Here is a 27,419-nt window from a genome sequence, read left to right as displayed (position 1 = left end):
CGTCTCCCATATCTGACCCTTCACCCACACATTAGACAACGCCTAATAGTCACTAACAAGCTGTCATGGTATGTGGTAGTACTTGGTCCGAGTTTTAGCCGTCTCCCATATCTGACCCTCCACTCACACATTAGACAACACCTAATAGTCACTAACAAGCTGTCATGCTATGTGGTAGTACTTGGTCCGAGTTTTAGCCGTCTCCCATATCTGACCCTCCACTCACACATTAGACAACACCTAATAGTCACTAACAAGCTGTCATGCTATGTGGTAGTACTTGGTCCGAGTTTTAGCCGTCTCCCATATCTGACCCTCCACTCACACATTAGACAACACCTAATAGTCACTAACAAGCTGTCATGGTATGTGGTAGTACTTGGTCCGAGTTTTAGCCGTCTCCCATATCTGACCCTCCACCCACACATTAGACAACACCTAATAGTCACTAACAAGCTGTCATGGTATGTGGTAGTACTTGGTCCGAGTTTTAGCCGTCTCCCATATCTGACCCTCCACTCACACATTAGACAACACCTAATAGTCACTAACAAGCTGTCATGCTATGTGGTAGTACTTGGTCCGAGTTTTAGCCGTCTCCCATATCTGACCCTCCATCCACACATTAGACAACACCTAATAGTCACTAACAAGCTGTCATGGTATGTGGTAGTACTTGGTCCGAGTTTTAGCCGTCTCCCATATCAAACCCTCCACCCACACATTAGACAACACCTAATAGTCACTAACAAGCTGTCATGCTATGTGGTTGTACTTGGTCCGAGTTTTAGCCGTTTCCCATATCTGACCCTCCACCCACACATTAGACAACACCTAATAGTCACTAACAAGCTGTCATGGTATGTGGTAGTACTTGGTCCGAGTTTTAGCCGTCTTCCATATCTGACCCTCCACCCACACATTAGACAACGCCTAATAGTCACTAACAAGCTGTCATGGTATGTGGTAGTACTTGGTCCGAGTTTTAGCCGTCTCCCATATCTGACCCTCCACTCACACATTAGACAACACCTAATAGTCACTAACAAGCTGTCATGCTATGTGGTAGTACTTGGTCCGAGTTTTAGCCGTCTCCCATATCTGACCCTCCACTCACACATTAGACAACACCTAATAGTCACTAACAAGCTGTCATGGTATGTGGTAGTACTTGGTCCGAGTTTTAGCCGTCTCCCATATCTGACCCTCCACCCACACATTAGACAACACCTAATAGTCACTAACAAGCTGTCATGGTATGTGGTAGTACTTGGTCCGAGTTTTAGCCGTCTCCCATATCTGACCCTCCACTCACACATTAGACAACACCTAATAGTCACTAACAAGCTGTCATGCTATGTGGTAGTACTTGGTCCGAGTTTTAGCCGTCTCCCATATCTGACCCTCCACTCACACATTAGACAACACCTAATAGTCACTAACAAGCTGTCATGCTATGTGGTAGTACTTGGTCCGAGTTTTAGCCGTCTCCCATATCTGACCCTCCACTCACACATTAGACAACACCAAATAGTCACTAACAAGCTGTCATGCTATGTGGTAGTACTTGGTCCGAGTTTTAGCCGTCTCCCATATCTGACCCTCCACTCACACATTAGACAACACCTAATAGTCACTAACAAGCTGTCATGCTATGTGGTAGTACTTGGTCCGAGTTTTAGCCGTCTCCCATATCTGACCCTCCACTCACACATTAGACAACACCTAATAGTCACTAACAAGCTGTCATGGTATGTGGTAGTACTTGGTCCGAGTTTTAGCCGTCTCCCATATCTGACCCTCCACTCACACATTAGACAACACCTAATAGTCACTAACAAGCTGTCATGCTATGTGGTAGTACTTGGTCCGAGTTTTAGCCGTCTCCCATATCTGACCCTCCACTCACACATTAGACAACACCTAATAGTCACTAACAAGCTGTCATGCTATGTGGTAGTACTTGGTCCGAGTTTTAGCCGTCCCCCATATCTGACCCTCCACTCACACATTAGACAACACCTAATAGTCACTAACAAGCTGTCATGCTATGTGGTAGTACTTGGTCCGAGTTTTAGCCGTCCCCCATATCTGACCCTCCACTCACACATAGACAACACCTAATAGTCACTAACAAGCTGTCATGCTATGTGGTAGTACTTGGTCCGAGTTTTAGCCGTCTCCCATATCTGACCCTCCACCCACACATTAGACAACGCCTAATAGTCACTAACAAGCTGTCATGGTATGTGGTAGTACTTGGTCCGAGTTTTAGCCGTCTCCCATATCTGACCCTCCACCCACACATTAGACAACACCTAATAGTCACTAACAAGCTGTCATGGTATGTGGTAGTACTTGGTCCGAGTTTTAGCCGTCTCCCATATCTGACCCTCCACCCACACATTAGACAACACCTAATAGTCACTAACAAGCTGTCATGCTATGTGGTAGTACTTGGTCCGAGTTTTAGCCGTCTCCCATATCTGACCCTCCACTCACACATTAGACAACACCTAATAGTCACTAACAAGCTGTCATGCTATGTGGTAGTACTTGGTCCGAGTTTTAGCCGTCTCCCATATCTGACCCTCCACTCACACATTAGACAACACCTAATAGTCACTAACAAGCTGTCATGCTATGTGGTAGTACTTGGTCCGAGTTTTAGCCGTCTCCCATATCTGACCCTCCACTCACACATTAGACAACACCTAATAGTCACTAACAAGCTGTCATGCTATGTGGTAGTACTTGGTCCGAGTTTTAGCCGTCTCCCATATCTGACCCTCCACTCACACATTAGACAACACCTAATAGTCACTAACAAGCTGTCATGCTATGTGGTAGTACTTGGTCCGAGTTTTAGCCGTCTCCCATATCTGACCCTCCACCCACACATTAGACAACACCTAATAGTCACTAACAAGCTGTCATGGTATGTGGTAGTACTTGGTCCGAGTTTTAGCCGTCTCCCATATCTGACCCTCCACTCACACATTAGACAACACCTAATAGTCACTAACAAGCTGTCATGCTATGTGGTAGTACTTGGTCCGAGTTTTAGCCGTCTCCCATATCTGACCCTCCACCCACACATTAGACAACACCTAATAGTCACTAACAAGCTGTCATGGTATGTGGTAGTACTTGGTCCGAGTTTTAGCCGTCTCCCATATCTGACCCTCCACCCACACGTTAGACAACACCTAATAGTCACTAACAAGCTGTCATGGTATGTGGTAGTACTTGGTCCGAGTTTTAGCCGTCTCCCATATCGAACCCTCCACCCACACATTAGACAACACCTAATAGTCACTAACAAGCTGACATGCTATGTGGTAGTACTTGGTCCGAGTTTTAGCCGTCTCCCATATCTGACCCTCCACCCACACATTAGACAACGCCTAATAGTCACTAACAAGCTGTCATGGTATGTGGTAGTACTTGGTCCGAGTTTTAGCCGTCTCCCATATCTGACCCTCCACTCACACATTAGACAACACCTAATAGTCACTAACAAGCTGTCATGGTATGTGGTAGTACTTGGTCCGAGTTTTAGCCGTCTCCCATATCTGACCCTTCACCCACACATTAGACAACGCCTAATAGTCACTAACAAGCTGTCATGGTATGTGGTAGTACTTGGTCCGAGTTTTAGCCGTCTCCCATATCTGACCCTCCACTCACACATTAGACAACACCTAATAGTCACTAACAAGCTGTCATGCTATGTGGTAGTACTTGGTCCGAGTTTTAGCCGTCTCCCATATCTGACCCTCCACTCACACATTAGACAACACCTAATAGTCACTAACAAGCTGTCATGCTATGTGGTAGTACTTGGTCCGAGTTTTAGCCGTCTCCCATATCTGACCCTCCACTCACACATTAGACAACACCTAATAGTCACTAACAAGCTGTCATGGTATGTGGTAGTACTTGGTCCGAGTTTTAGCCGTCTCCCATATCTGACCCTCCACCCACACATTAGACAACACCTAATAGTCACTAACAAGCTGTCATGGTATGTGGTAGTACTTGGTCCGAGTTTTAGCCGTCTCCCATATCTGACCCTCCACTCACACATTAGACAACACCTAATAGTCACTAACAAGCTGTCATGCTATGTGGTAGTACTTGGTCCGAGTTTTAGCCGTCTCCCATATCTGACCCTCCATCCACACATTAGACAACACCTAATAGTCACTAACAAGCTGTCATGGTATGTGGTAGTACTTGGTCCGAGTTTTAGCCGTCTCCCATATCTGACCCTCCACCCACACATTAGACAACACCTAATAGTCACTAACAAGCTGTCATGGTATGTGGTAGTACTTGGTCCGAGTTTTAGCCGTCTCCCATATCAAACCCTCCACCCACACATTAGACAACACCTAATAGTCACTAACAAGCTGTCATGCTATGTGGTTGTACTTGGTCCGAGTTTTAGCCGTTTCCCATATCTGACCCTCCACCCACACATTAGACAACACCTAATAGTCACTAACAAGCTGTCATGGTATGTGGTAGTACTTGGTCCGAGTTTTAGCCGTCTTCCATATCTGACCCTCCACCCACACATTAGACAACGCCTAATAGTCACTAACAAGCTGTCATGGTATGTGGTAGTACTTGGTCCGAGTTTTAGCCGTCTCCCATATCTGACCCTCCACTCACACATTAGACAACACCTAATAGTCACTAACAAGCTGTCATGCTATGTGGTAGTACTTGGTCCGAGTTTTAGCCGTCTCCCATATCTGACCCTCCACTCACACATTAGACAACACCTAATAGTCACTAACAAGCTGTCATGGTATGTGGTAGTACTTGGTCCGAGTTTTAGCCGTCTCCCATATCTGACCCTCCACCCACACATTAGACAACACCTAATAGTCACTAACAAGCTGTCATGGTATGTGGTAGTACTTGGTCCGAGTTTTAGCCGTCTCCCATATCTGACCCTCCACTCACACATTAGACAACACCTAATAGTCACTAACAAGCTGTCATGGTATGTGGTAGTACTTGGTCCGAGTTTTAGCCGTCTCCCATATCTGACCCTCCACCCACACATTAGACAACACCTAATAGTCACTAACAAGCTGTCATGGTATGTGGTAGTACTTGGTCCGAGTTTTAGCCGTCTCCCATATCTGACCCTCCACCCACACATTAGACAACACCTAATAGTCACTAACAAGCTGTCATGGTATGTGGTAGTACTTGGTCCGAGTTTTAGCCGTCTCCCATATCTGACCCTCCACCCACACATTAGATAACACCTAATAGTCACTAACAAGCTGTCATGGTATGTGGTAGTACTTGGTCCGAGTTTTAGCCGTCTCCCATATCTGACCCTCCACCCACACATTAGATAACACCTAATAGTCACTAACAAGCTGTCATGGTATGTGGTAGTACTTGGTCCGGGTTTAGCCGTCTCCCATATCTGACCCTCCGCCCACACATTAGGTAATGCTTCGCTTCCATCGTTACCTCACGAGTTTCCTAATTTGTGGCCTCGTTATCGTGATTTGCCAACTATACGATCGACTGGGTCTGATCGAGATCGTTAGAAGAAATTGTTGGTTGAAGTATGGACCCCTTTATTGAATCCATGCAATTATTGATATACTTTAATAATGTGACATACATTTTAAATTACATTTACTGTGCTAAATTATTTAGTTTTATCTAAGAATGATTTATATTGTTGTGTATCCTATATGTATAACATGTTACTATTTAAAGAAATATTTTTGTCAAACTTTTATGCTTTTGAGGCTAATTTCTGACACAAATTTGGTGTATGATAAATGATAAACCTCCGTTTTTTGCAAATTTATTTTACGAATGGTCTAACGTGGAGTCGTTTGGTCAAGCTATGCCAACAAAACAAATATCCCCTCAAAGGATAGTTAGACTGTAATAATTAATTTTCACCAGTCCACAGTCAGAAGAAAGAAAAAAGTAACCCTTGAAACATATATTTTTTCACCCTTTCATAAAGCACACTCAAACTTGATTATGACAATTAAATTTTCTCTTTTAACTAACTTGCGGACGTGAAAAAGAACATGTGTAAAAGATAAAGAACAGTGAAAATACAATTCAGCTACAATTAGCCCAGATGTGGGGACAGTCTTGAAATCAAATTCGCATGAGCGACGCACCCCAGCCCCAAGCCCGCGTGATGTGAATGCCAAAACTTATTATTGTTTTCTAACACTCTACACACAGCTTACCTTCTTTCTGTGATTTGTGTTAAAATATAATCTACCTTTTGACCACGATTATAAAAGTTTTAGTATGTAAATTTTGAACTGAGAATATTATGAGAGAGCATGACAGGGCTTCGAGTTAACTTTAAAGTCGCCGGTTCGATCCTGTATACTTGCCCTTCGTTGTGCTCTCTGAATTTACATACATGCAATCACTCTGTATTCCTATTCAACCTAAAGGATGTCATATACTGACGAACTTCGCGAATTAATTAAATTTTGAACTTTTATAGAGACTTATCATTTTGGAAGTTGAACGTAGCACCTCATCATGCAACTGTCTACACTTGATTCAGAGAGAATTTTTTTCGTCTGTTTGTGTTCATTATTATTCATTGCTAATTGTTTCACTTTTATAATGAAATCTCAAGCTGTAATTTGTAATAAGAAAAGTTATAGAACACAAAGTAAAAGAGAAAAAAAAACACCCTGTTCGGACGCCATTATCCACTTCTATCGTGTTGGTTTAACTGAGTTCGTTGTACATTGTCAGTGCAACACGTTCATAGAGTATATTTTAAAGATGAATGTAAGTAAAGTATATTATGACGTCTGTCGCATGCTGTTACGTGACATGATGTTTGCGGGTTGGTCAATGCTGTGAACATTGTAAACGCATCAGTATCCCTCATCCGTATCCATTAGCAGAAATAAATGTTGTATTCGTCTCTCGCACAAAAATCCTCTCACTTTTTGTATATTTTGGTGACATAACCAAACCAATCGATGATATTTAGGGTATTAGTAATCGAATTAACTGTTGTTCGGGAAAATCTAGAAAAAATTATGAACAATGGAATTTTCGCCTTTGTCATGAAACTTGAGCTCTTGGAAAAGAGTCACTTTACGCACTAATGATGAAATATTCCATTACAGAACAAATATAATTAAAAAAAAATACAATTTTTTTCTGTTATGTGCATAAGTTGAGATTTACAGGTGCAGAAATATCATCCACCTCCTTACCCCTAACAATAAACATTTTAGTAGATATTTTCGCTGACAGTTTGTACGATAGATGATTAACATTGCACTTTTCCTAACTGTTTAGCAATGCAAGTTTAATGGCAGAACGTGCACCCTAGATTATTTAACACCAAAAACCATTTCAATGACAAAGTGAAGGACTCACATTGTTGTGAGTCAAATAAATAAAATTTTCAGCAATAAATAAAGTAAAATAAGTCATACTATTTTTACATAATCGAATGGACGAGTAGTGTAAAGTTATAAACCTATCCCGTGCTGCATTAATCTCTTTCCAGATTATATTTGTGGACGTTATTCAAATACGAATCTTATGGCAAAAGCAACTATATTTGCCTTACCAGGGTGCAGAGATGTAAACACTATCTAATAACAATTTTGTATGGCTACTCATTTAATTATTAACGTTTTCCAAATTACTTAGAGTATGTGATTTACTCATTCAACTCTAAATTGGACTTTGACCAGATAAATACGGACCAAAAGAATCAAAGTCGGAAGTCACGGCTAGGCCGGGATACAAAGAGGTGAGGCAGTAATAAAGTGCGTATTGAAGGCAATAGAATCAGCCCGTCTATCATCGAACACTCCAATCAAGGGTTGTGGGTGGAGGGGGAAGTATCATTTATTGCATTTCATCAGTGGCAGTGGCCCCAGTCAAGGAAACAGCTGTTACCATCGACTGATGAAGGGGAAGGGGTTGTTGGCGATCTATGTTGTACTAAGGCAAGGGGGTTCAAAGTACAAGAGTGGATTGGTTATTTGTTTAATCGGATGACGTCGTTAGGTGAAAAGTATTATGAGGTTGAATTTGTGATCGAAATTCTCTCCGAATTACTGAGGTTTGATGTGTAGGTTAGCTTATTGTGCAGTATGATGTCTGGTTCGAATCACGTTAATCGTAAAGACTCCAAAATCCGATTGTGTATACAGGGTGGCTGAAAAGTAACTTACGCCCCCACTGAAATTTTCAACCATTTGAGTTATTTGAAATCTGTTTGCGGCAACCTTCTTAGCGATAGTAGGGGCTACAATAATTATGGTCAATTTTGAAAATTTTCCCTTAGGGGTAGTGGGGGTGGGGATAGCTCAAAATCTTCAAACGACAAATATAGCCGAGTTTGGTATTATTTTACAGGTCTTGACGAAACATAAAAATTGACATAAAAAACCAAATACGGCCCACAGTATAGAGGATGTAAACACAGATTCAAAACTTAACTCTTGGACGAATGGGTTATAAATCATCAATATAAATAATTGTTACTGTAAATCTAATGTATATATGAAATGCAATTGTTATGCTACGATAGTAAACAATGTTAATCTGCTCTTCACTAAAAAGTACACTCACTTTAGTAAATACATACTGTACAATTATAGTTTAAGATTTTAAATATTTGCAGGTTATACTTTTGTCCATTGTATAGGTTTACAAGTATCCAATTCCAATTAAGTTTGGTTTTACGTTGCTTTTGCAATTATTTATAAACAAATCAATAAAAGTTAACACTTAAAAACATTATGCAGCTTGAGTTTTAAATCTGTTAATAATTATTATTATGGTGTACGTACAATTCATAGATTCAATTTAAATCTCATCTAAATGAATTTCCAAAAATACAACCAGTAAAAAAATCAGTCGCAGTTTCTATGTAACAAACAGTTTTATTACTCAGCCCAATGACATGTCTAGGACATGCAAGACCTGAAGTAAAATATTCATTACCAATGACTTGAGCAAACTGGCGATTTTATACAGTTTATACTCCTGCTATAAAACGTTAGCATTTATGAATTCGATAAAGTTATCGTCAGATTTATGTAGTCTGTGTAGCACTGGGAAATGTTATTGGGAGTTTAGTATTCTATCAAGTGTATTCATTAGGTTCATTAGGATTTTACAATATAAACCAGCAATTCGTTTTTTTGTTTTTTTTTGTTTTTTTTTTAACTTTCATTAGCCAAGTAAAATACAAAACATATCAAAATTTAAAACATACCCCTGCCTTAGCTAACCTGCAGACTAAATGAATTACCATTAGCCTGATTTGATTTTCAAATAAAGCTATAGACGCGGTCTACCGGTAATACGGAAGAGTCGAACTGATTGCCTTCACTATGTTTTCTGTGTAGACTGTGTTCCTCAAGTTGTTAAAGTCAACCGTTTACATTGGAAAATCAATCTTTAGTGCGTGCAAATTATTTTTTAATTTTCTACCCAGATCTCTTGTATCCTAATTGTAGAGTGTATTTTGCTCGTATTATTATTGTATTTTTTGTATTATGCATTTTTCACATTCTACATTACATTCACTATGCATTTGTTATCAGCTATAAACACGCACACAAAGTACTGTAGTCTTACTACAGTACAATTATGAAGTAAACCATCTTATCTTTTAACAGTTTTTACATATTGCATAGTGATATCGGGTTACAATTTTCCAAGTGCCCATAAGTCACCTTTTACACAATTTCCTACTTATTACCACACCAGACATATCGATATGCAACATTATGCAACACCATTTAACCTACAAGTGAACTGGGCCTGAACTGCAACATATCACTTCTACAGTACGGTATACGGTATAGATGCAACTCCGGTGTAACTAGATTAAAAGCTCTATACACAGAACGTGCATTAAACTGAGCTGTAATGCCCATATGGGCCGTGTTTTGGACGGTAATCACTTTAAAAATATTTAATGGACTGGCAGCCAGCTGTGACTCGGTCATGAAGGAGTTTAAAATCTGTAGTCTGTCAGTGTATTGTTCGAAATCGAGCATTATGTAACGTTGGGTGTAATTTCCGGGACTTTAATTTTATCCTAATTTTAACAGGAAAATCAAGTTTCAATAGAATAAATATAAATAATGGTTTAAAACTTATTACTTTGGTAGCTTATAAAATATGTGATTGCATTTTTAGTACCATTTAATATATCTACAAAACCTAAAAAATGGCAAACAGTTTATATATTTTATTTATGTAATTACAAATAGTTCTTTATACACAATTTATGACATTATACGAAATTATGTAGGCCTATTTATAACCTATCAATATGGAGTATATTCATTTAGCGTTTTTTTAAATTTAAAGTTGTCTTAAAACCTGTTACATACGTAAAACGTGTAGTGGCATATTTGTATATAATAATAGTTTTGAAATAGTTTATCTTAATATAAGAGTTAATATTTTAGATTTTTTATTGAGATGTAAAAGTTGGGTTCAACAAAGTCTTTGACTTATTTATATTTCATAAACGAAAAATAAATTCTGCAATAAACATTATATAACTAACTGTTACCCGCGGGCTTCGCCCCGTTTCAGAATAAGAACTACATAGTTTTCCTATTTAATGACTAAACAATTAGTGTACCAAATTTCAGCCTCCTAGGTAAATATGAAGTAGGAGAATTAGTGATGAGTGAGTCAGTCAATCAGTGAGCCAGTGAGAGCTTTGCATTTTATTTTCATTTTATAGGTATAGATAATACTACAATTGCAGTTAAAATATTACTATGCACTTTTTTATCTCATTTCTAAAGTCTGGACTTAACAACCAATGTCTATGACAAAACGCCAACGCTGTAAGATGGCAACAGAAGCCAGGTTATGACTGTTCCGACAAAAATTACCAATGACGTTAAATTGTCCAGTTAAATTATGATTCACAAATGATTGCGTGTTGAACAGAAAACTATAACTTAGTTACAACTAAGAGTGTAACCCATCTCAGATTGTATTTATTGCAGTCACATAGGCTCCAGAGTTACGGCCTACTTGAGTGTTAAAGGCGTTTGAAAGGCTGTCAATATTTTTATGAATCATAACTATTGTAAGGTTTTAAAGGTGCGTGTTCATCCTCTACCGCTATAACTATAACTGAAACTGACTCTGAAACTGAACTGAAACTGTTGCTCGGAATAAGTCTTTTACTACAGCTTCTAGATACTGAGATGTCTTGTTTTAAAGTTATGATACGTTTTATACTATATAATAATCAAATACAGATTATATTTTTGTCAAATAACTATTGTGTCCTTGATGGAATCTGAACTCATAAACTCACAAAATCTTCTACAGCTCATCCGATAATCCTATAAACTAACTGTAGAGAGGTAGATTCCTGGGTATCTACCTCCGCGAATCGATTGTAAATATCGAATACTCGATCGACTTCATTAGCTACTATTCTAGAGTAGTAGACGTGGTTTCGATACCTGGGTATTTTCCAAACTCGTTCATCGATTTAAGTATCGAATGGTCGATCGGAGCTACAACTGTACAATATAGAATAGTATAAACTTTTTTTTATTCCTTGGTGGTCCCCTACCCCTAAACATCGATTTTAAATATCGGGTGGTCGATTGGTTATAGAAAACTCTCATTTACAATCGCTGTAGAGCGGTAGAATGTTTTCTGATACCCGCGGATTTTGCAACCTTCGTATATCGATTGTAAATATCGATCGTTCATCCGATACTCCCATGAGCTACCACTGTGGTGAGGGAAAAGCTATGAAGATTCCTGGGTAATTTCTAAGCTTAACCGTCCATTCGTCCATCCGTCTGGCGGTCATATTATACAGAGCCTTTGTCTGAGCAACATTTTCGCGCCAAATACCCGGTCATTACCCGCCGTTTTGCTGCACATAAATCACGTACGCTGTACGTTGTACGTCGTACGTCTGCGGAGAGGTTTACTACTTTGTGCTCCTCCGCTAGCTTATGACGGGTTATGGGGAATTGTACGTGGTCCATCATAGTAAAAACATAATTTAGAGTCTCTGTTAGTAGATATTATAAATTTTAGTACTTTAGTAAAAACTTCAAGCATTTGTTTGTGAGTTGTTACTATAAAATAGTTATATAGTATCGTGAACTGTATACATTTCATTCCCATTTTAAAACAATAACTATTGCAGTTCAATTGATCCACATATATATTATAGTGTGTTGCTGTATAGTACAGTTTCCTTTCACCTTTTAAACGATCCCATACTGAAATGGGAACACTTCTATTTCACAAATGAATTCAGCTTTGATGTAAATTTTCATAATTGATAACAATGCCATTCGATATAAGAAACTCAAACACATAATTATTAGGTAATGAAATTTATTTACATTCATCACAGTTTAAATGATTTTCAACATCCTACCGCAGAATACATTCTAAATATGATTCTACTTTAAAAACGTTAAGAAGTGCGCTAACATGACAACATAACAGAAGTCTAAAGAATAGAAATTTTACGAATAAAGGTTTTACTGGATGGAGATTTTTAAAGATAAAATCACTATAATGTTCATCTAAACTGTAATTATTGTTAATTACACAAATCAATGATTACCACTCTAAGATCAGTTCCCATGGTTTGGGTGGGCGGCACCCCCCCCCCTCCCCCCCCCCAAAACCTGGGACGTATGGGGTTGATAGCCTTCAATTACAACAAAACATCAGCGCAAAAACTACGTCCCAAAAAAGGCCTAAGTAAATTAGACCCTACAACCAGGTAGTTTTTGTCCTTTCTGGTGGATAATGACTAAGTAAGCGGTGTTTTGAGATCGCCCTGGACCAAATAAGTAAATACCTATGTTTAGTGGACTTTCAACTGTTTTTTGCTGTAAATTTTGAATTAATTAACTATGTCTTGGTAATTTCTGTATCTTGTAAAAGTTTTCAATCCCACCCTTGAAAAAAGTTGTCACTTGGTACATAACGCGTTTCGTAAGTTCTGTGTTTTTTCTTATTTTTTACATTTTTAAATTAGAGTGGCTGCCTCTTTTAACCTTCTTTGCCCGCGTGGAAGTATTAAGAAAAGAAGAATGCGAACAGATTAAGTTGACTATTCGTTTTTAAAGTTGATTCAAATTTTACTTGTGATAATCCAAACCCCTCCTGGTCCTTAAAGTGCCATTAAAAAAACAATCATCAATATAACGTTTATTCTTTAAGTGGGTGTTAGGAATAAGAAATGATTGTTGAATGAATCGTCATCCCTTAAGTGCTTGAACATAATCAAAATGCAAAATGTACATAACAAATATACAGTACCCTCGCCTCTGGAAACCTTAAAACGAATAAGTAAATTGGTCCCGTGTCTAAGTCTTACCATGAGGCCTACCGTAATAGCTTATTCCCTATATGGGAAATTCGCTAAAATATACAAACTCGTAGGGAACAGCTAGAAAGAGTACATTTTAATGAGCAATCGTGCTCACGGTAATAATTTGTCACATTCATCAATGTTAATTACAATTGAACATACATACACAATTAGATGTGTTGTAATTTTACATGTTTTTCTAACAATGGTTGCGACACGGTAATTTATGTTGCAGCCGCTTACAAATGCAACGTCTTGTAGGCTTGTAGGCTGTAGAGTGTGGAACCCACGCAGCAATTAAATGTTAGGTAAGGCAATCAATATGGTGGAGAGTAGGCCTTTAGGTCGCGGTACAACCGACTACACTTTACACTCTACACAGCTCTGAGTTGGCTAGAGATCGTGGCTGTTACTTTAGTTACATTTTGTTGCGATCGTTGTAGGTGATTATGTATTTGAAGGGTTATTTTTCGGGGGTTTTCACGTTAGATGGCACTCAAAAACACACTTAAATTGCTTTTAGAAAACAAATTTAGAAGTCAGATGCACCCTAATATCTGCATTTCCTTACTGTAGAGTGTCTTTGGCAATCAACCTGAAAGTGGGACTGGATAAAATCTATACCTTGAAGAAGTGGGAGGTTTTTGGACCCTCGAAACGTCGTTCCTTTTTTCTTTGACGAATTTGTGCGTATGTTTTTTTCTTCCGACGTTTTTGATTTATGTGCGTATTGTGTACGTAATCGTATATTTACCTGACGATTACTATGTTGATAGTGAGCAAAGCCCTTAAAATTTAACCAACGATATGTGGTTTTCTTGTGTTAACGTTTTAGGTTGTTTTCAATTAACATCTCAATGAATCTTGCTTTGTATCTGACATAACTAAACATTTGTATTTGAATTCTCTTGATTTGTTTACTCAAGCAATTATACAGACAACTGTAAACAATTTTATCCAAGCTGCTACAGGTGCAAGGATGGATTCCGTTTTGATATCGACTCCTCCGATTGCTTTTTGAAAAGTCGAATTCCTGTAACAGTATAACGTGCGGTTTGTCTTTCTCTTTTGGTGGTTGCCGCAATCTTGCGGTTTTCGGCCGTTTGGACAACAAGGCCGTTTACTTAATCGGGTGCTCACGGATCATCAGCTGGTCAAACGGCCGAACACCCCCCCCCTTACCCCCCTTCACTGCTAACCCTGTTCGCCACATACACATACGTGTGACCACAGCATGTCTTCATCTACTTGACTTCGTGAGAAGAACTGATTGAGTTCAACATTTTATCAACTAGTGTTTAATTCCATCTCCGAACATCCTGAGAGAAACTGTAGTGTAACATAATAGCATGATTTTCCAATTGAGCATTATGTCCTTTTTTCCCCACCATCCATCGAATTATACATTGAGTTTTTCTCCGGAATCGCGGTGTCCCAAACAACATAACTGCTTCCTTGTTTTATAGTCCTGGCTATTTTGCACAATGTCCAGCGACTAGCGGACCAGCTACTTTCTATGGACCTGTTTGCGATTTGCTACGGTCGTTGGAAGATTCTACGGCCAGATTTCTTTCAGCGAAACTTCATAAATACACCGATTTTATTGTCTAAATATTTTCAAGCTAATTACTCCATTGTAGTGAGGAAGGGGTTAGATATTTCTTGAAGAGTAACTTGAAAGAGTTGACATTTTATAAGCCATTAGCAGAGCCTACTTGTTCAGCTATAGGCACGGCTAATCAAGTTTATTTTTACTGCAACCCCTCTTGAGTGCAGCTTTTTTTTGGCTACTGTAGTACAGAAAAAAATTAACAAGAGTAAAGAATTTTTAACTCTAAAGTTTGAAATGTATCATAATACAAGGTACTTTTTCGATTTCTTGTGATGTTTAGCCAAAACTTAAAATTAGTTGGCAAGTTGGTTTTTAATGCTGTACCTACTCATTGTATTAAATAATTACATTATTTGTATTTCCTTTATATTTACTAACTGGCCGACTTTTTCTATCGCCTTCTCATTTTGTACCTTCTGATAACAGAATAATGTTATATATTATGTTTAATGCTGGTATTTAGACACAAAGTAAGATTTATGCAACTGTAGAGTCAAACACCTGCTCTGCTCGACTCACCTGTAGCCTAAGGGACTCACGGACTAACGTTTAACTCCCCCTACCAACCGTAGACTAATAATTTACCTCAACGTATTAATTGTAATTATAGTAAATTATCCTATTGACGGTTTTCCTTTTTCTTATCACGTTCTTTATCTTAACGTGGTGCTGTGACCTTATCTGAAATAATTGTTAAAAATGTTTGCTTTTTGTTTTGTAATTGGTGTTTTGTGTGAACAGTCGTAATTAGTTTAAGAATATGATGGTTTAAACTTAACTTATAAATATACAGAAATTGTAATCGCCACTGGAAATCAAACATGACTAAAATTATGTTGCTAAAAGAGAGCAAGCCATCAAATTCACGTTTATTATTTATTTGGTTTCCAATATTATTTTTATCCATCCAGTATTTCTTGTATCTCATTTCCGTTTTTATACAGCAACAACAATCTATATCAAGTGGCAATCCTTTGTATCCATTGCCGTTTGTCTAAGCTACAGCCGACATTATCCTAATTAACTCTGAGCAATTAAATCCTTTATTATCAAACTTTGTTCTAATTACTTTCTTGTTTACTGTTAATAACCCGACTGCCGACGGTGAACATGTGGACGAAAACCTTAATTAATCATTTATTTTCATAACAATTACGTAATGTGCTTTCCCTTAGGTGTTTGAATATAAATGTGCAATAAGTTGCAAATGAAAGATATTCCTTTGAAGCATTTTGGATTAATCCATTGCAATCTTCAGTTTTTAATTAAAAATAAAATCTACGGATCTAACTTCTCTTTCCAGATGGAAATTTATTTACAGAATTTATGTACAGATTAAAACTATATAAATCGAGGTCTAACAATTTACATTTACTTAATAAATTTCTTTCACAGTTTACGTTGAAATTAGTTATCAATCAAAATGTATTATCCAATCTATGTAGTGTATCATTGTACTAATGAACTCCCAAAGATAGAAAGTATTTCCTAAATTTAACCCAAAATAGTGTAATGAGCTTAACAAAGCAAATACTTAAGAAGTGAAATAAAAAAGAACTTACGAATATTATAAAAGGTACTATAGACTCTTCGGTATTAAAATATTAAATTACGTAGGCATTAATTTTAAACATATTCATTCCAAATATTATCAAGTAGGTCTGTCTTTAAATTCTCCCCTGAGGCAAGATTAGTTCAAAGCGTTGAAATTCCCTAACTTTGCCTCGGTTTGCCGTGCCTTTGTGCAGGTGCATAAGTCCGTATCAGGATCTACGATGCAAATTGGTATTTACAGTTTCAAAACTCTTCGTAGTCGTGCGGAGATCCATGGTAATGCGGTTTGTATTTTACTCCAGATCTGAAAATGAAAATTTTTTTCTGAGGAGAATGTAGTAAAAGCCACCGGCACTTCACCGGAGCTTTTTTAGTGTGAAAATTGCATGTTATTCTTGAGAACTTGAATATTCTATTCCTTAGTCCTGAATTCTCTAACAATCATTGCTGTCAGTAGTTTGTTCAACGCTGATCAAAGATAATTCTGTCGAATTGACGAATACATGACGCCTGCTGCAGTTTCCACTTGAAACTGAATTATTCGAAATGAATATTTTACTTAACAAGATCATCACGATGCATACTCGACAAAGACTAGGGAGGTCAAGCCTTGGCTGGAGGCCAACAAATGTGTATGTGTATGTTGTCGCGTATCGTAGTTTTGTGGTAACTTGCTGTCTATTAGTAGTAATAAATTGGGCGAAATGTGCAAACTCACCAGCGTTGGCCCTTTGATTTCTATTTGAGTTCTAAACAGTCGAATTTTTGAAAACACGCTTTTCTGGTCAATTGTAATCGCTAGACCTAAGCGTGCCATGCATGTTTACGTATATAGGAAACCATTTAAAATTACTAATATATGACTGCTGGATTTAACTGTCTTTTCAAGCTGTATGTATCATCTTATCCAGTAAATCCGGTACAGTGCTGAAAAGAACACAAACGCCTTTTCTTGACATAGGCACGTCTCCGAACTTCTGTATTTAGATACAGCGAGCGACGTGGTCTATCCAGAACATAAAGAGTATATATCCCCTGAATATGAAAGTCTATATTCTTTTCATACAAAATTATTTTTCCTTAGAGAGAATCGCTAGAAAAAATATTTACCTGTTTTAATACGTTTCATGCGGGAAACTAAGAACGTTTTTCTCTTGTTGCAGATAGTCAAGCTGGCCGCCACCACGACTATGAACCCCCACTACCACCCCTACACGGAGTTAAGCTCCCCCCACTCCCCGCCACCGGACAACAGTAGCTACCACGGTGGAGGGCAAGGTGGGGGAAACCTCAGCAACGGCCACGGTCACGTGATACCCCACCCTCCACACCACGAGCACCACCACCACCAGCACCCGGCCTTCCAACAACCCCACCACCAACTACACCATCACCACCACCACCACATGAACAACAACAACAATAACAATAACAACAACAACCAGAACTGCGGCAACGTGAAGGTGTGTGCGGGCTGCGGGGGCAAGATTGTGGAGAGGTTTCTGCTGCACGCGTTGGACCGCTATTGGCACAACAGTTGCCTCAAGTGTTCATGCTGTGGAGCGTTGCTCGCCGACCTCGGCACCTCGTGCTTTACCAAGGCCAACATGATACTCTGCAAAGCGGACTATATCAGGTAGGTCAAGTGCAAGTGCCCTAGTGATAATATTATGGTAGATCTAGTGTAAGGGATGCTGGAAGAAATGGTCGTAGTAATAGTGATAATATTCTGGTAGATCTAGTGAAAGGGATGCTTGAAGAAATGGACGTAGTAAAGATTTGGTTAATGGCTTAGAAACGTATAGGAGTTTGACTAGCATAATTGACAAATGTAACGTTGCATATAGGTCTAAAAGACTAGTGGTACTGGTAATGAATAACGATTGCTGGCAGGTCTGTAAAATTCCTCGGAGGTAGGTCTAATGAAGTATTGGCAAGGTTTCGGTAGAACGGTCTATTAGTCATTAGTGGCACTAGTAGCTTGATAGGTAGTACATTGATAGGTGAAAATAACCTAGGAGGTAAATGGCGTTGTGGTTAAAATTCAGTAGGTTAATTCGTATAAGAACAATCAAGCTTACTGGATTAGGACTTAAGTAGTTCCGATGAAGTAGTGGGAAAAAGATTTTTAATTAGAACCACTGGCAATAACGAAATTGACAGCAATAGTTCCTATAGCAAAATTTATTTTCAACTAGTAGGCCCAGTATAAATAACCTAAAAGGTGTGATGGAGCAGTACCGTGGTTTCAGTTGGTAGGACCAGTGACCAAGTAATAATATTATTTCTTGGTCGCTAGGTATGTCCTGTGACAGAGACCCTTTAGATAGGTCCATAGAATAAATTTTGTTCGGTAATTTAGTATCGTCGAAGAAACTGGTAAGTCCTAATAGGTAGACTGCAACACTCACATGGTGAGCGGATAGGGTAACAATTATTTTAGTGCATTACTGATGTGGATTCTTTTAGACAATAACTTTTACCGTTGTCATTCCAATTCACCATTTTCAAATATTTTTTATTCGAAAGTACAGTCCGGAAACATTGTGATATAATTCGATTATACGCTCAACAGTCTATTAAACTATACAGTATCAACACTACAATTACATTTAAATATCAAGATCTATGATTGTAGCGAACGTCGGATAAAATCAAGTCTCGGAGATGTAACAATGCGGGGATTCGCTGCTCGCATTTAAACGTTTAACACTGATTGGTGGCTGAATTTGATTTGCTCCTGTTAGCTTTGGCGCCAATCATGGTAGGTTGTAGGTCGAGATGTCGATGTCTTACACTCGTCACTGCTTTACTTTACAGTCTCTACAATAGCGGATTAAGCTTAGTTGATTTTAAAGGATGTTGAAACTATGTAATTACATTTTCTTATGGAATAAAGTTTAACTCCACAATGATTAAAAAACTAATCCATTGCCAAAAAGGTGTTAATAATGAATTGATCCCTTTGGTTTTAAAACTTTTGATTAAGCGGGCAATGGAGTGAGGATTTGATTATTTATAATGGTAATAAGTGTTTATGTGATGAATATCGTGTCAGTGCACTCGCAACACAATAATTATTATTGACACCGTTGTTAGGTAGGTAATAAATAGGTGTTAAATAGATAAAATAATTCAACGAACTAACTCTAACTGGGTCAATCATTATTTTTAGTAGTTAGACGATACACAAACCTTTTTCATAACAGTAATAATTTGTGGAATACCTCAGAAGTTACTTCACGAAGGAATTTAAACACTCAAAATCATATCTTGTGGTTCAACAAAACTAAATTTCCTCCCCAAATATCCCAGACCGTTCTCCGTGTAGCTGACCATGACAAACGATGTAGCGGACATCCCCAGTACACACGTCTGGAATGTTGCTGTTGAGTGTAGTGATGTAGAGATGTAGACGAGTCTATTAGTAGACCATACATCACTGACCAGTGAGTTACCACAACCCACTCTGTAGACCGATTAACAACTCAACTCTACTCTGCGCCATTAGACCAAGTCCAGTATTTTGCAAACTGTTAATTAAAGCTTAGAAAATGCGTTGCGATCTTTCTGCTGAGGTTGATGTTTTGTTCTGTTTGTTGTCGATCTTGTGGGGTTACTAAAATATGGTTTGTTGAGCATGTTGGTTTGAAGTTATTTTCGCGTATTATAAGACGGTAAACATGAAAAAATTGTTTTAGATTTGTTTAGCAATTTTTTTTATGAAAGTAAAAAACATTTTTTAATTTATTGATTAATGTACATAAATAAATAGATACCGTCACCATCCGTTTAAGAATTTCAAAGTATCATCACTGATTTAAGACCCTACAAGTACACTTTTCGTCCCAATGCATGATAATGTATGTGGGATTTTTGGTGTTGTAACGAATTTGTTTGGAAGTCTGAATGACAAGAATGAATTGAATATTCATTGAAGCTACCTCATATAATTTTCCAGAACAAACCTAAAACCGTTTTAATTGCAAGTAGCAGAAGATTAATTTGTAATTTCTAATATCGTCTAAAACGTTTTAACGGGTTTTTAAATTCATGAAATAGCAAGAAATAAATGTTTAACAAACGGTACTCTACATAATATACTGGGTATAAACGTAACTTGTGATTTGTAACATTGACATTGTAAAATTGTAGCATTAACTTGTGCTTTGACTAATCCATAAAGGGTTGAGTCTATTATTTACTGTGTTTAACCTACGTTATCAAATTAACGTGTGGTGATATATCAATTTTATTATAAATTATCATGCGTATTTTTCCCATGCAAATTAGTCGCCCATCTAACAATATTGCACTTCAAGTAAAATAAAAAAAAACTTTTTCATAAGGAAAACAGTAGATTAATAAGAAACCTACGATTTATTATTCATAAGCGCGGTTATAGTTATAAGTTTGATCAATACGGAACATCGCATGCAGATGCAACACTAAGCGTTCAACTGACAGCAATGAGTACAGTATGTTTCATATTTTATTGGCCGCCTTGTATACACAGAACGCACAGTAGGAGATAATGGCAACTTACCTTACTAACTTCAGGGAGGGCTAGCTGGTGTCGTGGTAGAGCGCGGGACTTCGTTTCTCGGGGACCCGGGTTCAAATTCCGTCAATCACCAAGTGATAATGCCACGACCCTCTCTACGCCTAGCCTGAATCTATGTGTAAAACAATTCCAGACTAGGGAAAATTGCCAACTTACACTGACGCTCAGTTAGAGCGGTGGTAGAGTGGCACGAGTGGCGTACGCTTTGAAGGATCATTATGGAAAATATTACCATTTGCGTCTTCAAGATTGGTCACGAACGCTTTAAATCGCCTTATTATTGTTTACAAATTGCAGGTAATACGCGCGAATCGGTCAGGTTTGTGTATTGGTTCGGCCATTCTGGTTTCAGTTTAGTTTGAACATGTTCAACTGTAATTTTAAAGGACAGATGGCGGATTTGACATCGGTTGTAAATGTCTCACTTGCAAACCTGTGTTATGCTTGTATTTAAACTAAATGTCCTATCACTTGTAATTGTTGCAAATCGAAACTAACTACCGATTTTAGTTAATTGTTGCATTACTATTGGAATTTCAATTGTTTTAACTTACACCTAACACAATGAGGGACACTAACAAAATTGAAAATGATCCAAGACAACCATGAAAGCATATTTAGTACTGTACATCATTGGGAATCTTCAGATGATAGAGGAAGTTTAGTTTAGACAGAAACTGTATTTTATAATCAATTACTAATTTACATCAACTCGTTTAAAAGCATGTATAACTCGTCTAAACAACTCGAGGAGCACAAATTACCTACAGAGGAGTCATATTTAAGGCAACCACGTTGGATCTTCGGTCCGCGTCCACCATCATAGAAAATATAATACCAGAATCAATTAGCCTATCAATTTTTTTTAACCTTTTGAGTGTACAATTGTAGAGGTTATAATAAATATCTAATTATAAAGGTAAAAATGATTTGTGAAAGATTTGTTACCGGATTAGATCAGCAGTAACCTTAGCCTATACCATTATTTCGCACATTTATCAAGGGGACCAATGGTACAATTTCGAAGCATAAAGAAGTAGCTTTTCTCAGGATCGAACCTTAATCTACCTTAATCTAGATTATCAAAAAACCCTAATTACTTTATTGATGTGTCTTTAAAACTACCAGTAATGCTGAAATAGAACCGTAACTTGAAGGGTGATCTGAAAACGCTTGTGTATACTTTGTACGTCTGAGGTAGAGAAGCGCCGTAAATAATCAACTGGCCTCGCTGTTAATTATGATCCCGGCGTCATAACTGCACGTTGATGCTAATTTTATTGGCCGTTAACTCTCTTCCTTGTTCTTGCAAAGCGCTCGGTTGTTGTGTCTTGTTTAGCTTTATTTACGGTCGGATCAGATTAAAGTGGATTAATTGACTCGTGAGAAAGAGCGATACTTGAGCAATGAGAGCAGAAACGTAGTGCTCTGTTGTATGTTGCGTTATGAATAGTTGAGTTGAGTTCAAAATGGTTCAAAATTATTCAAAATTGTGCACAGTGGTACCTACAAGTAGTTATAAAACTATACGATACTATTGCATATTCAATCAGCCGACTGGGGCAGAGTGCTAGCCTGACGATTTAAAAATGACGTGGGTTCTTGAGAAAAAATCACATGATTTTTAAGTTGTTAATGTATGAAACCGGACCCAACTGTCCTTTATCAATGTGATAAAGATGGTCCCACTCACCTCAACAAAAATGATTAGCGCCCAAATAACACAATAATTTAGATTTTATGATTACGTATCAAGATTTTTTTGTACGAAATGTTTTAACATTTTGCTTAGATCATGGAGACAATAGATTTCGAAGTGGCATTAAATAATCTTATCACAAATACATACAGTACTCAATGCTGTAGATTGGACTTTTCTGGGGATTTTGCAGAATCATTCAATATACTTGTGGCTTTTATAAGATCACTATAGCGAAACCGACCTTTTAACTTTTAAACTGCCACCAAGTCCTATTACGTCCATTTAATTCAACTGCAGTTAATTCAAAAACAAGAATGTTAACTTAGTGTATGTAGGAGGGGCTTATAAAAGTAGCATACATGGAATATGTATAGCATATTATCTGTAGCACATGATCAATGTTATATCTTACAAATGTAAAAGTAAACTACATAAAAGTTTGGTATTTACGCTGACAAGTATATATTTCTCCTACATAGACACATCCACGAGCATGTACCCTAGGACTCATTGTTAACACATGGCAAATAGTAACCGCTCGAGTCCCCACAAAGCAGTTCAGCGTCCATCAAAGCAGTTACTGTCTGTGGCCACTGTCCGCCTACTAATACATTGGATTCCATGGTTAAGTCCACTGGGCCATAGTCTTTGTTGATTTACTGGGCTTACCAGAGAGCAGTTAACCATTAGTCATTATGGGTTTGGTGTTCAATTAGGCGTGTGTAGGTGAGATCTCTACAAAAACAAGGCGTTACATCGCTAGATATTTTCCTTTTATTATTCTCAGATTTGAAATTTATGTACTTGGTAGAATATAGATCAAATATACTCAAATATATAGTGAGGATCCAGTTTACTTCCAACACATTAACAGTAACTACAAAAAAAGGAAAATATTCGTCATCAACCAAGTCAACCAAAAATAGACCCATAATGTAAAAGCAATCAATGTTGATATATAACTCATAGTTTTATAAGATAAATTACAGATTTTATAAATAAATAAATAATAAAGCACTGTTCAATTGATTAACACTATTTAATAACAAACAATTCTTTTCATTAATTTAGTTTATTTAACTGTATCTGCATGTTAATAGCTGCACGTATATGATTAATTAAGCATTACGTTAATTTAATTAGCTTAGCCTATACTGAAGTTGACAGTTGACATAATTCAGATGTACTAACATGTACTTGTTTATGCATGACCAAAGATATTTTGATTGATTTGATTTGTAAACAAATAATTTATAAAGCAAATGATGGAAAAAATCTTTAAAATGAAAAAAATGCATAGGCCTGTCCATTGATACTTTAATCTTAATTTAATCATAATACAGTATCCCAAAAATGTCACTTAGGCCTACTTTACAATAACTTTATCGAAATTAATACAAATAGTTCTGAAAAGATATAAAATATAGAAAGATTACGGTAAAAACGCAATCATCTGAAACACGTCTCAACTTACATAAAATTGTAAAAATCTGTCCGAATTGTAAACATAAATAAGGAAAACTTTTACCTTGTTTCATATTGATCGTCACATTATTTATCCTCTACGATTCTGAATGTAAGCTGATGAAACACTTGAAGCTTGAGTTGAGTTCACTGCCGAGTTTATTTGACTACCAATCAAGGTTCTAGGTCACCCGGCTCGATATCTGCATGTTAATAGCTGCAGTTAGAGACGGGATAATAAAACAGAAGGGACTTGAGTATGCACAGTACACATGGGTAGCTTACAACTGAAATTGTGAGTGGAACATTTACTTTAAGGTGTTTAATAAGTTAGAGTCGTTAAAATTACCAGTTATTTTAGTATATTCTTTTGTTTTCTAGAGATGATATTATTAGGATTAGGAAAGTTATATTAAGTGAATGAATGGTTTAATTACCTTTACTGTCAAAGCGATCCTTGTAGTCTTAATAGGCTACTGCAGTTTCGATGACCTTTTCATGGTATCTTCTTCAGGCTATAGGGACATCATCTTCGTTCGTTTTCACGAACACGTCATTAAAACCATTGAACACACGGAGTCTAGACCAGCCGTCCGCATGCGCCACCACACACTCTTGCCATCCCAGTATTTGTACAGTTTTATGTTTAATGTGTCGTTTAAATGTTTCGTGTTCGTGTCCGTGTGTTCAATGGTTTTAATGACGTGTTCGTGAAAACGAACGAAGATGATGTCCCTATAGCCTGAAGAAGATACCATGAAAAGGTCATCGAAACTGCAGTAGCCTATTAAGACTACAAGGATCGCTTTGACAGTAAAGGTAATTAAACCATTCATTCACTTATTGAAAAAAGCGATTCAGAGGCTGTCAACATGAAAGTTATATTGTTAGGATAATTAGAGGAGCGGGTTTTTAATTTATTATCGTAGCGTATCAAAACTGTACTGTTACAAAAATGCAAAATGGCCGTGTACAAATATTCCCCATTTCAGTTTTTAGCTTTACAAATAAATTACACAACACAATAGTAGATTTCCAATCAATTTTTAAATGGGACCGACCTAAATAATATTACCATGGGTCAAAAAAGCTACGACTTCACTCCATAAACAAAAATGTCATTGAGAAATACGCATTTTAGTAAAACCGACCAATTTTTTTACTTGGGAGGGGGATTGCACAGGGTTTTGGAGACTAGACAGAATGAACATTTATATGGGTACTAACAAGTAAGTGATAAATACAACCACAACACTGTACAACTGTACTGTGTTTTTGTGTGTATTGAATCTTGTTAACAATCTTTATACACTGATTTATAAGTGGTGAAGTACTGGGGCATTTTTGGAAACTTATCTTTCTTTCTGAGCTACGATGTTGTTTTGAACATGGAATAATTCATACCAATCGCTTCAATTGAAGACGGTTGCTTTACACCAATAAACAAGTGCCATATTTCAACTGTACACAATCTTGAGAATTGAACATATTTTTTCACAAAGGGTACAAGTTTAAAAGAAACCGCTTGTTTAAAACACTTGAAATAAAATGTAAAGCACGTTCAATGCTCGGTATAACGAAGGCCTGGGGCTCGTCGCTCGTCGCACATTGGCCTCATACCGCGGCGACGTCGCTCGTTGTAATGACGAGCATAACGAGACGAGCCCACTTTGTCAGGTACACAGTATTGGTGAGCGACGAAACTGTTCCAATTTGTGTTGACTAACAACCAGACACCCTGGGCTGCCGATGGTTAGCGCCGTTTGAATTGTTTGTGGTTAATAAGTACATGGGATAATTGGGAAGCTAATTCTTACTTAAAAGTGGAAAATTAAGTGCTATCCGGTCAAAAGATTTATTTGGCGAAATTCTTCGAATGGGCTATTATGTCTACGCATTTTTTCGTGTGACTTTAACTAGAAACGAGCATTTTGTAAGATAATTATGCAGACTCGCAATAATGTGATCGGACGACGGATTGTATCCATAAAAAGTATTTCTCTTATCAAGTTAAAAGTTAAAACACAGTTTGCTATGTTGGTGGAAAATATTTAATTTATTAAGTAAATTTGAGAAACACTCTGAAGTCTATGTGTGTAGTATTATCGAATAAAAACTACACAAATAATATTAACTTTAAACCAGTGGAGGTTTAAAGCAGTGATCTACCCGGTTACTGGGTTGATGCTGAACCTGTAATTATTGCGAACATAGGTTTTATCAACATATTATTTTGTTAAAAAGGTTCCCATTACTTTTTACACAGGTTGAAGCTAAGCCTCGTTGTTTTTTCTTTATGCTTGTTTTTTGTGTTTATACTATACATAACATGCTATATATTAGTACTTTCCACAGTGAAAATTATGTGAATCTGTTCTGAAAGTTCAAATAAACTCTATTGTACGACAAGCAAGCCCCATCAAGGTACGTTTAGTGAATCTCCGCCACAGCAAGATGACAAAGTGCCTTTAGTCTGTTGTTGGATGTTATTTTCATCGCGAGTCTTTACCCGCACTCGAGGGTAATTTGTCACCTGTTCTCCCTCCACGCTACCCCAACCCCTGACGTGATTGTTGAGGACCGCTGGAGCTAGTCAGTATCACAATCTCACAAGGCGTTTAACGACCCACCCTCATCTTCATTCATAATGTGGGTTGAAATACACCTTAGAAGCAACCAATATCATATTAATAAGGTAGTAAGTACCTACTAATCGTAAGTGGAAACGTATTCTACATCGAACTTGTCACGGTACATGAACTTCAAAAGGAGATATGCTGTATATACGCAAGACCACAGAATAAAAGAGTATCCAGAGTGGAAGCGAGAGTGAAAGTGTTCTTCTATAAAATGTTTTCTATAAATTTCTTCTATAATTGTAGAAATATTCTTTCGAGGAGTAGAAAATAAGTGGCTACTCTGTATCCTGGGCTACTACGTATATCTACGTACAACGTCGCGTGTCACGTGGCAACCCTCTCCTCCCCCCCCCCCAGGAACAACCCCCGGTTGTAACTACCCAGTGATTTACACTAACGTTTGTCGGGTTGTATTTATGAATTGTAATTGTCGGTTGTCAGCGTACCGTGCGGTTATGGTTCTTAAATCATATTGGGTTGTGTGATAA

General features: G+C 37.6%; 1 protein-coding gene across 2 annotated transcripts in view; it reads left to right on the top strand.

Moving 5' to 3' along the window:
• The window catches only part of LOC129001884 (LIM domain transcription factor LMO4-A-like), a 335,873-nt gene that overhangs the window by 205,368 nt on the left and 103,086 nt on the right, over positions 1-27,419 (top strand). For both annotated transcript variants that reach the window (XM_054429344.1, XM_054429345.1), the window contains exon 3: positions 17,724-18,198. In XM_054429344.1, the coding sequence (XP_054285319.1) occupies positions 17,753-18,198 (446 nt within the window). In that variant the 5' untranslated portion in view covers positions 17,724-17,752. The remainder of the gene's footprint in view (positions 1-17,723; positions 18,199-27,419) is intronic.

The sequence above is a fragment of the Macrosteles quadrilineatus genome, unplaced genomic scaffold, assembly GCF_028750875.1.
Source record: "Macrosteles quadrilineatus isolate MER2022 unplaced genomic scaffold, UCM_ALF_1.0 Scaffold_8__2_contigs__length_117827958, whole genome shotgun sequence".
Classification (NCBI taxonomy): Eukaryota; Metazoa; Arthropoda; class Insecta; order Hemiptera; family Cicadellidae; genus Macrosteles; species Macrosteles quadrilineatus.
The sequence above is the reverse complement of the archived record's forward strand: the minus strand, read 5'-3'. Positions and strand labels throughout refer to the sequence as shown.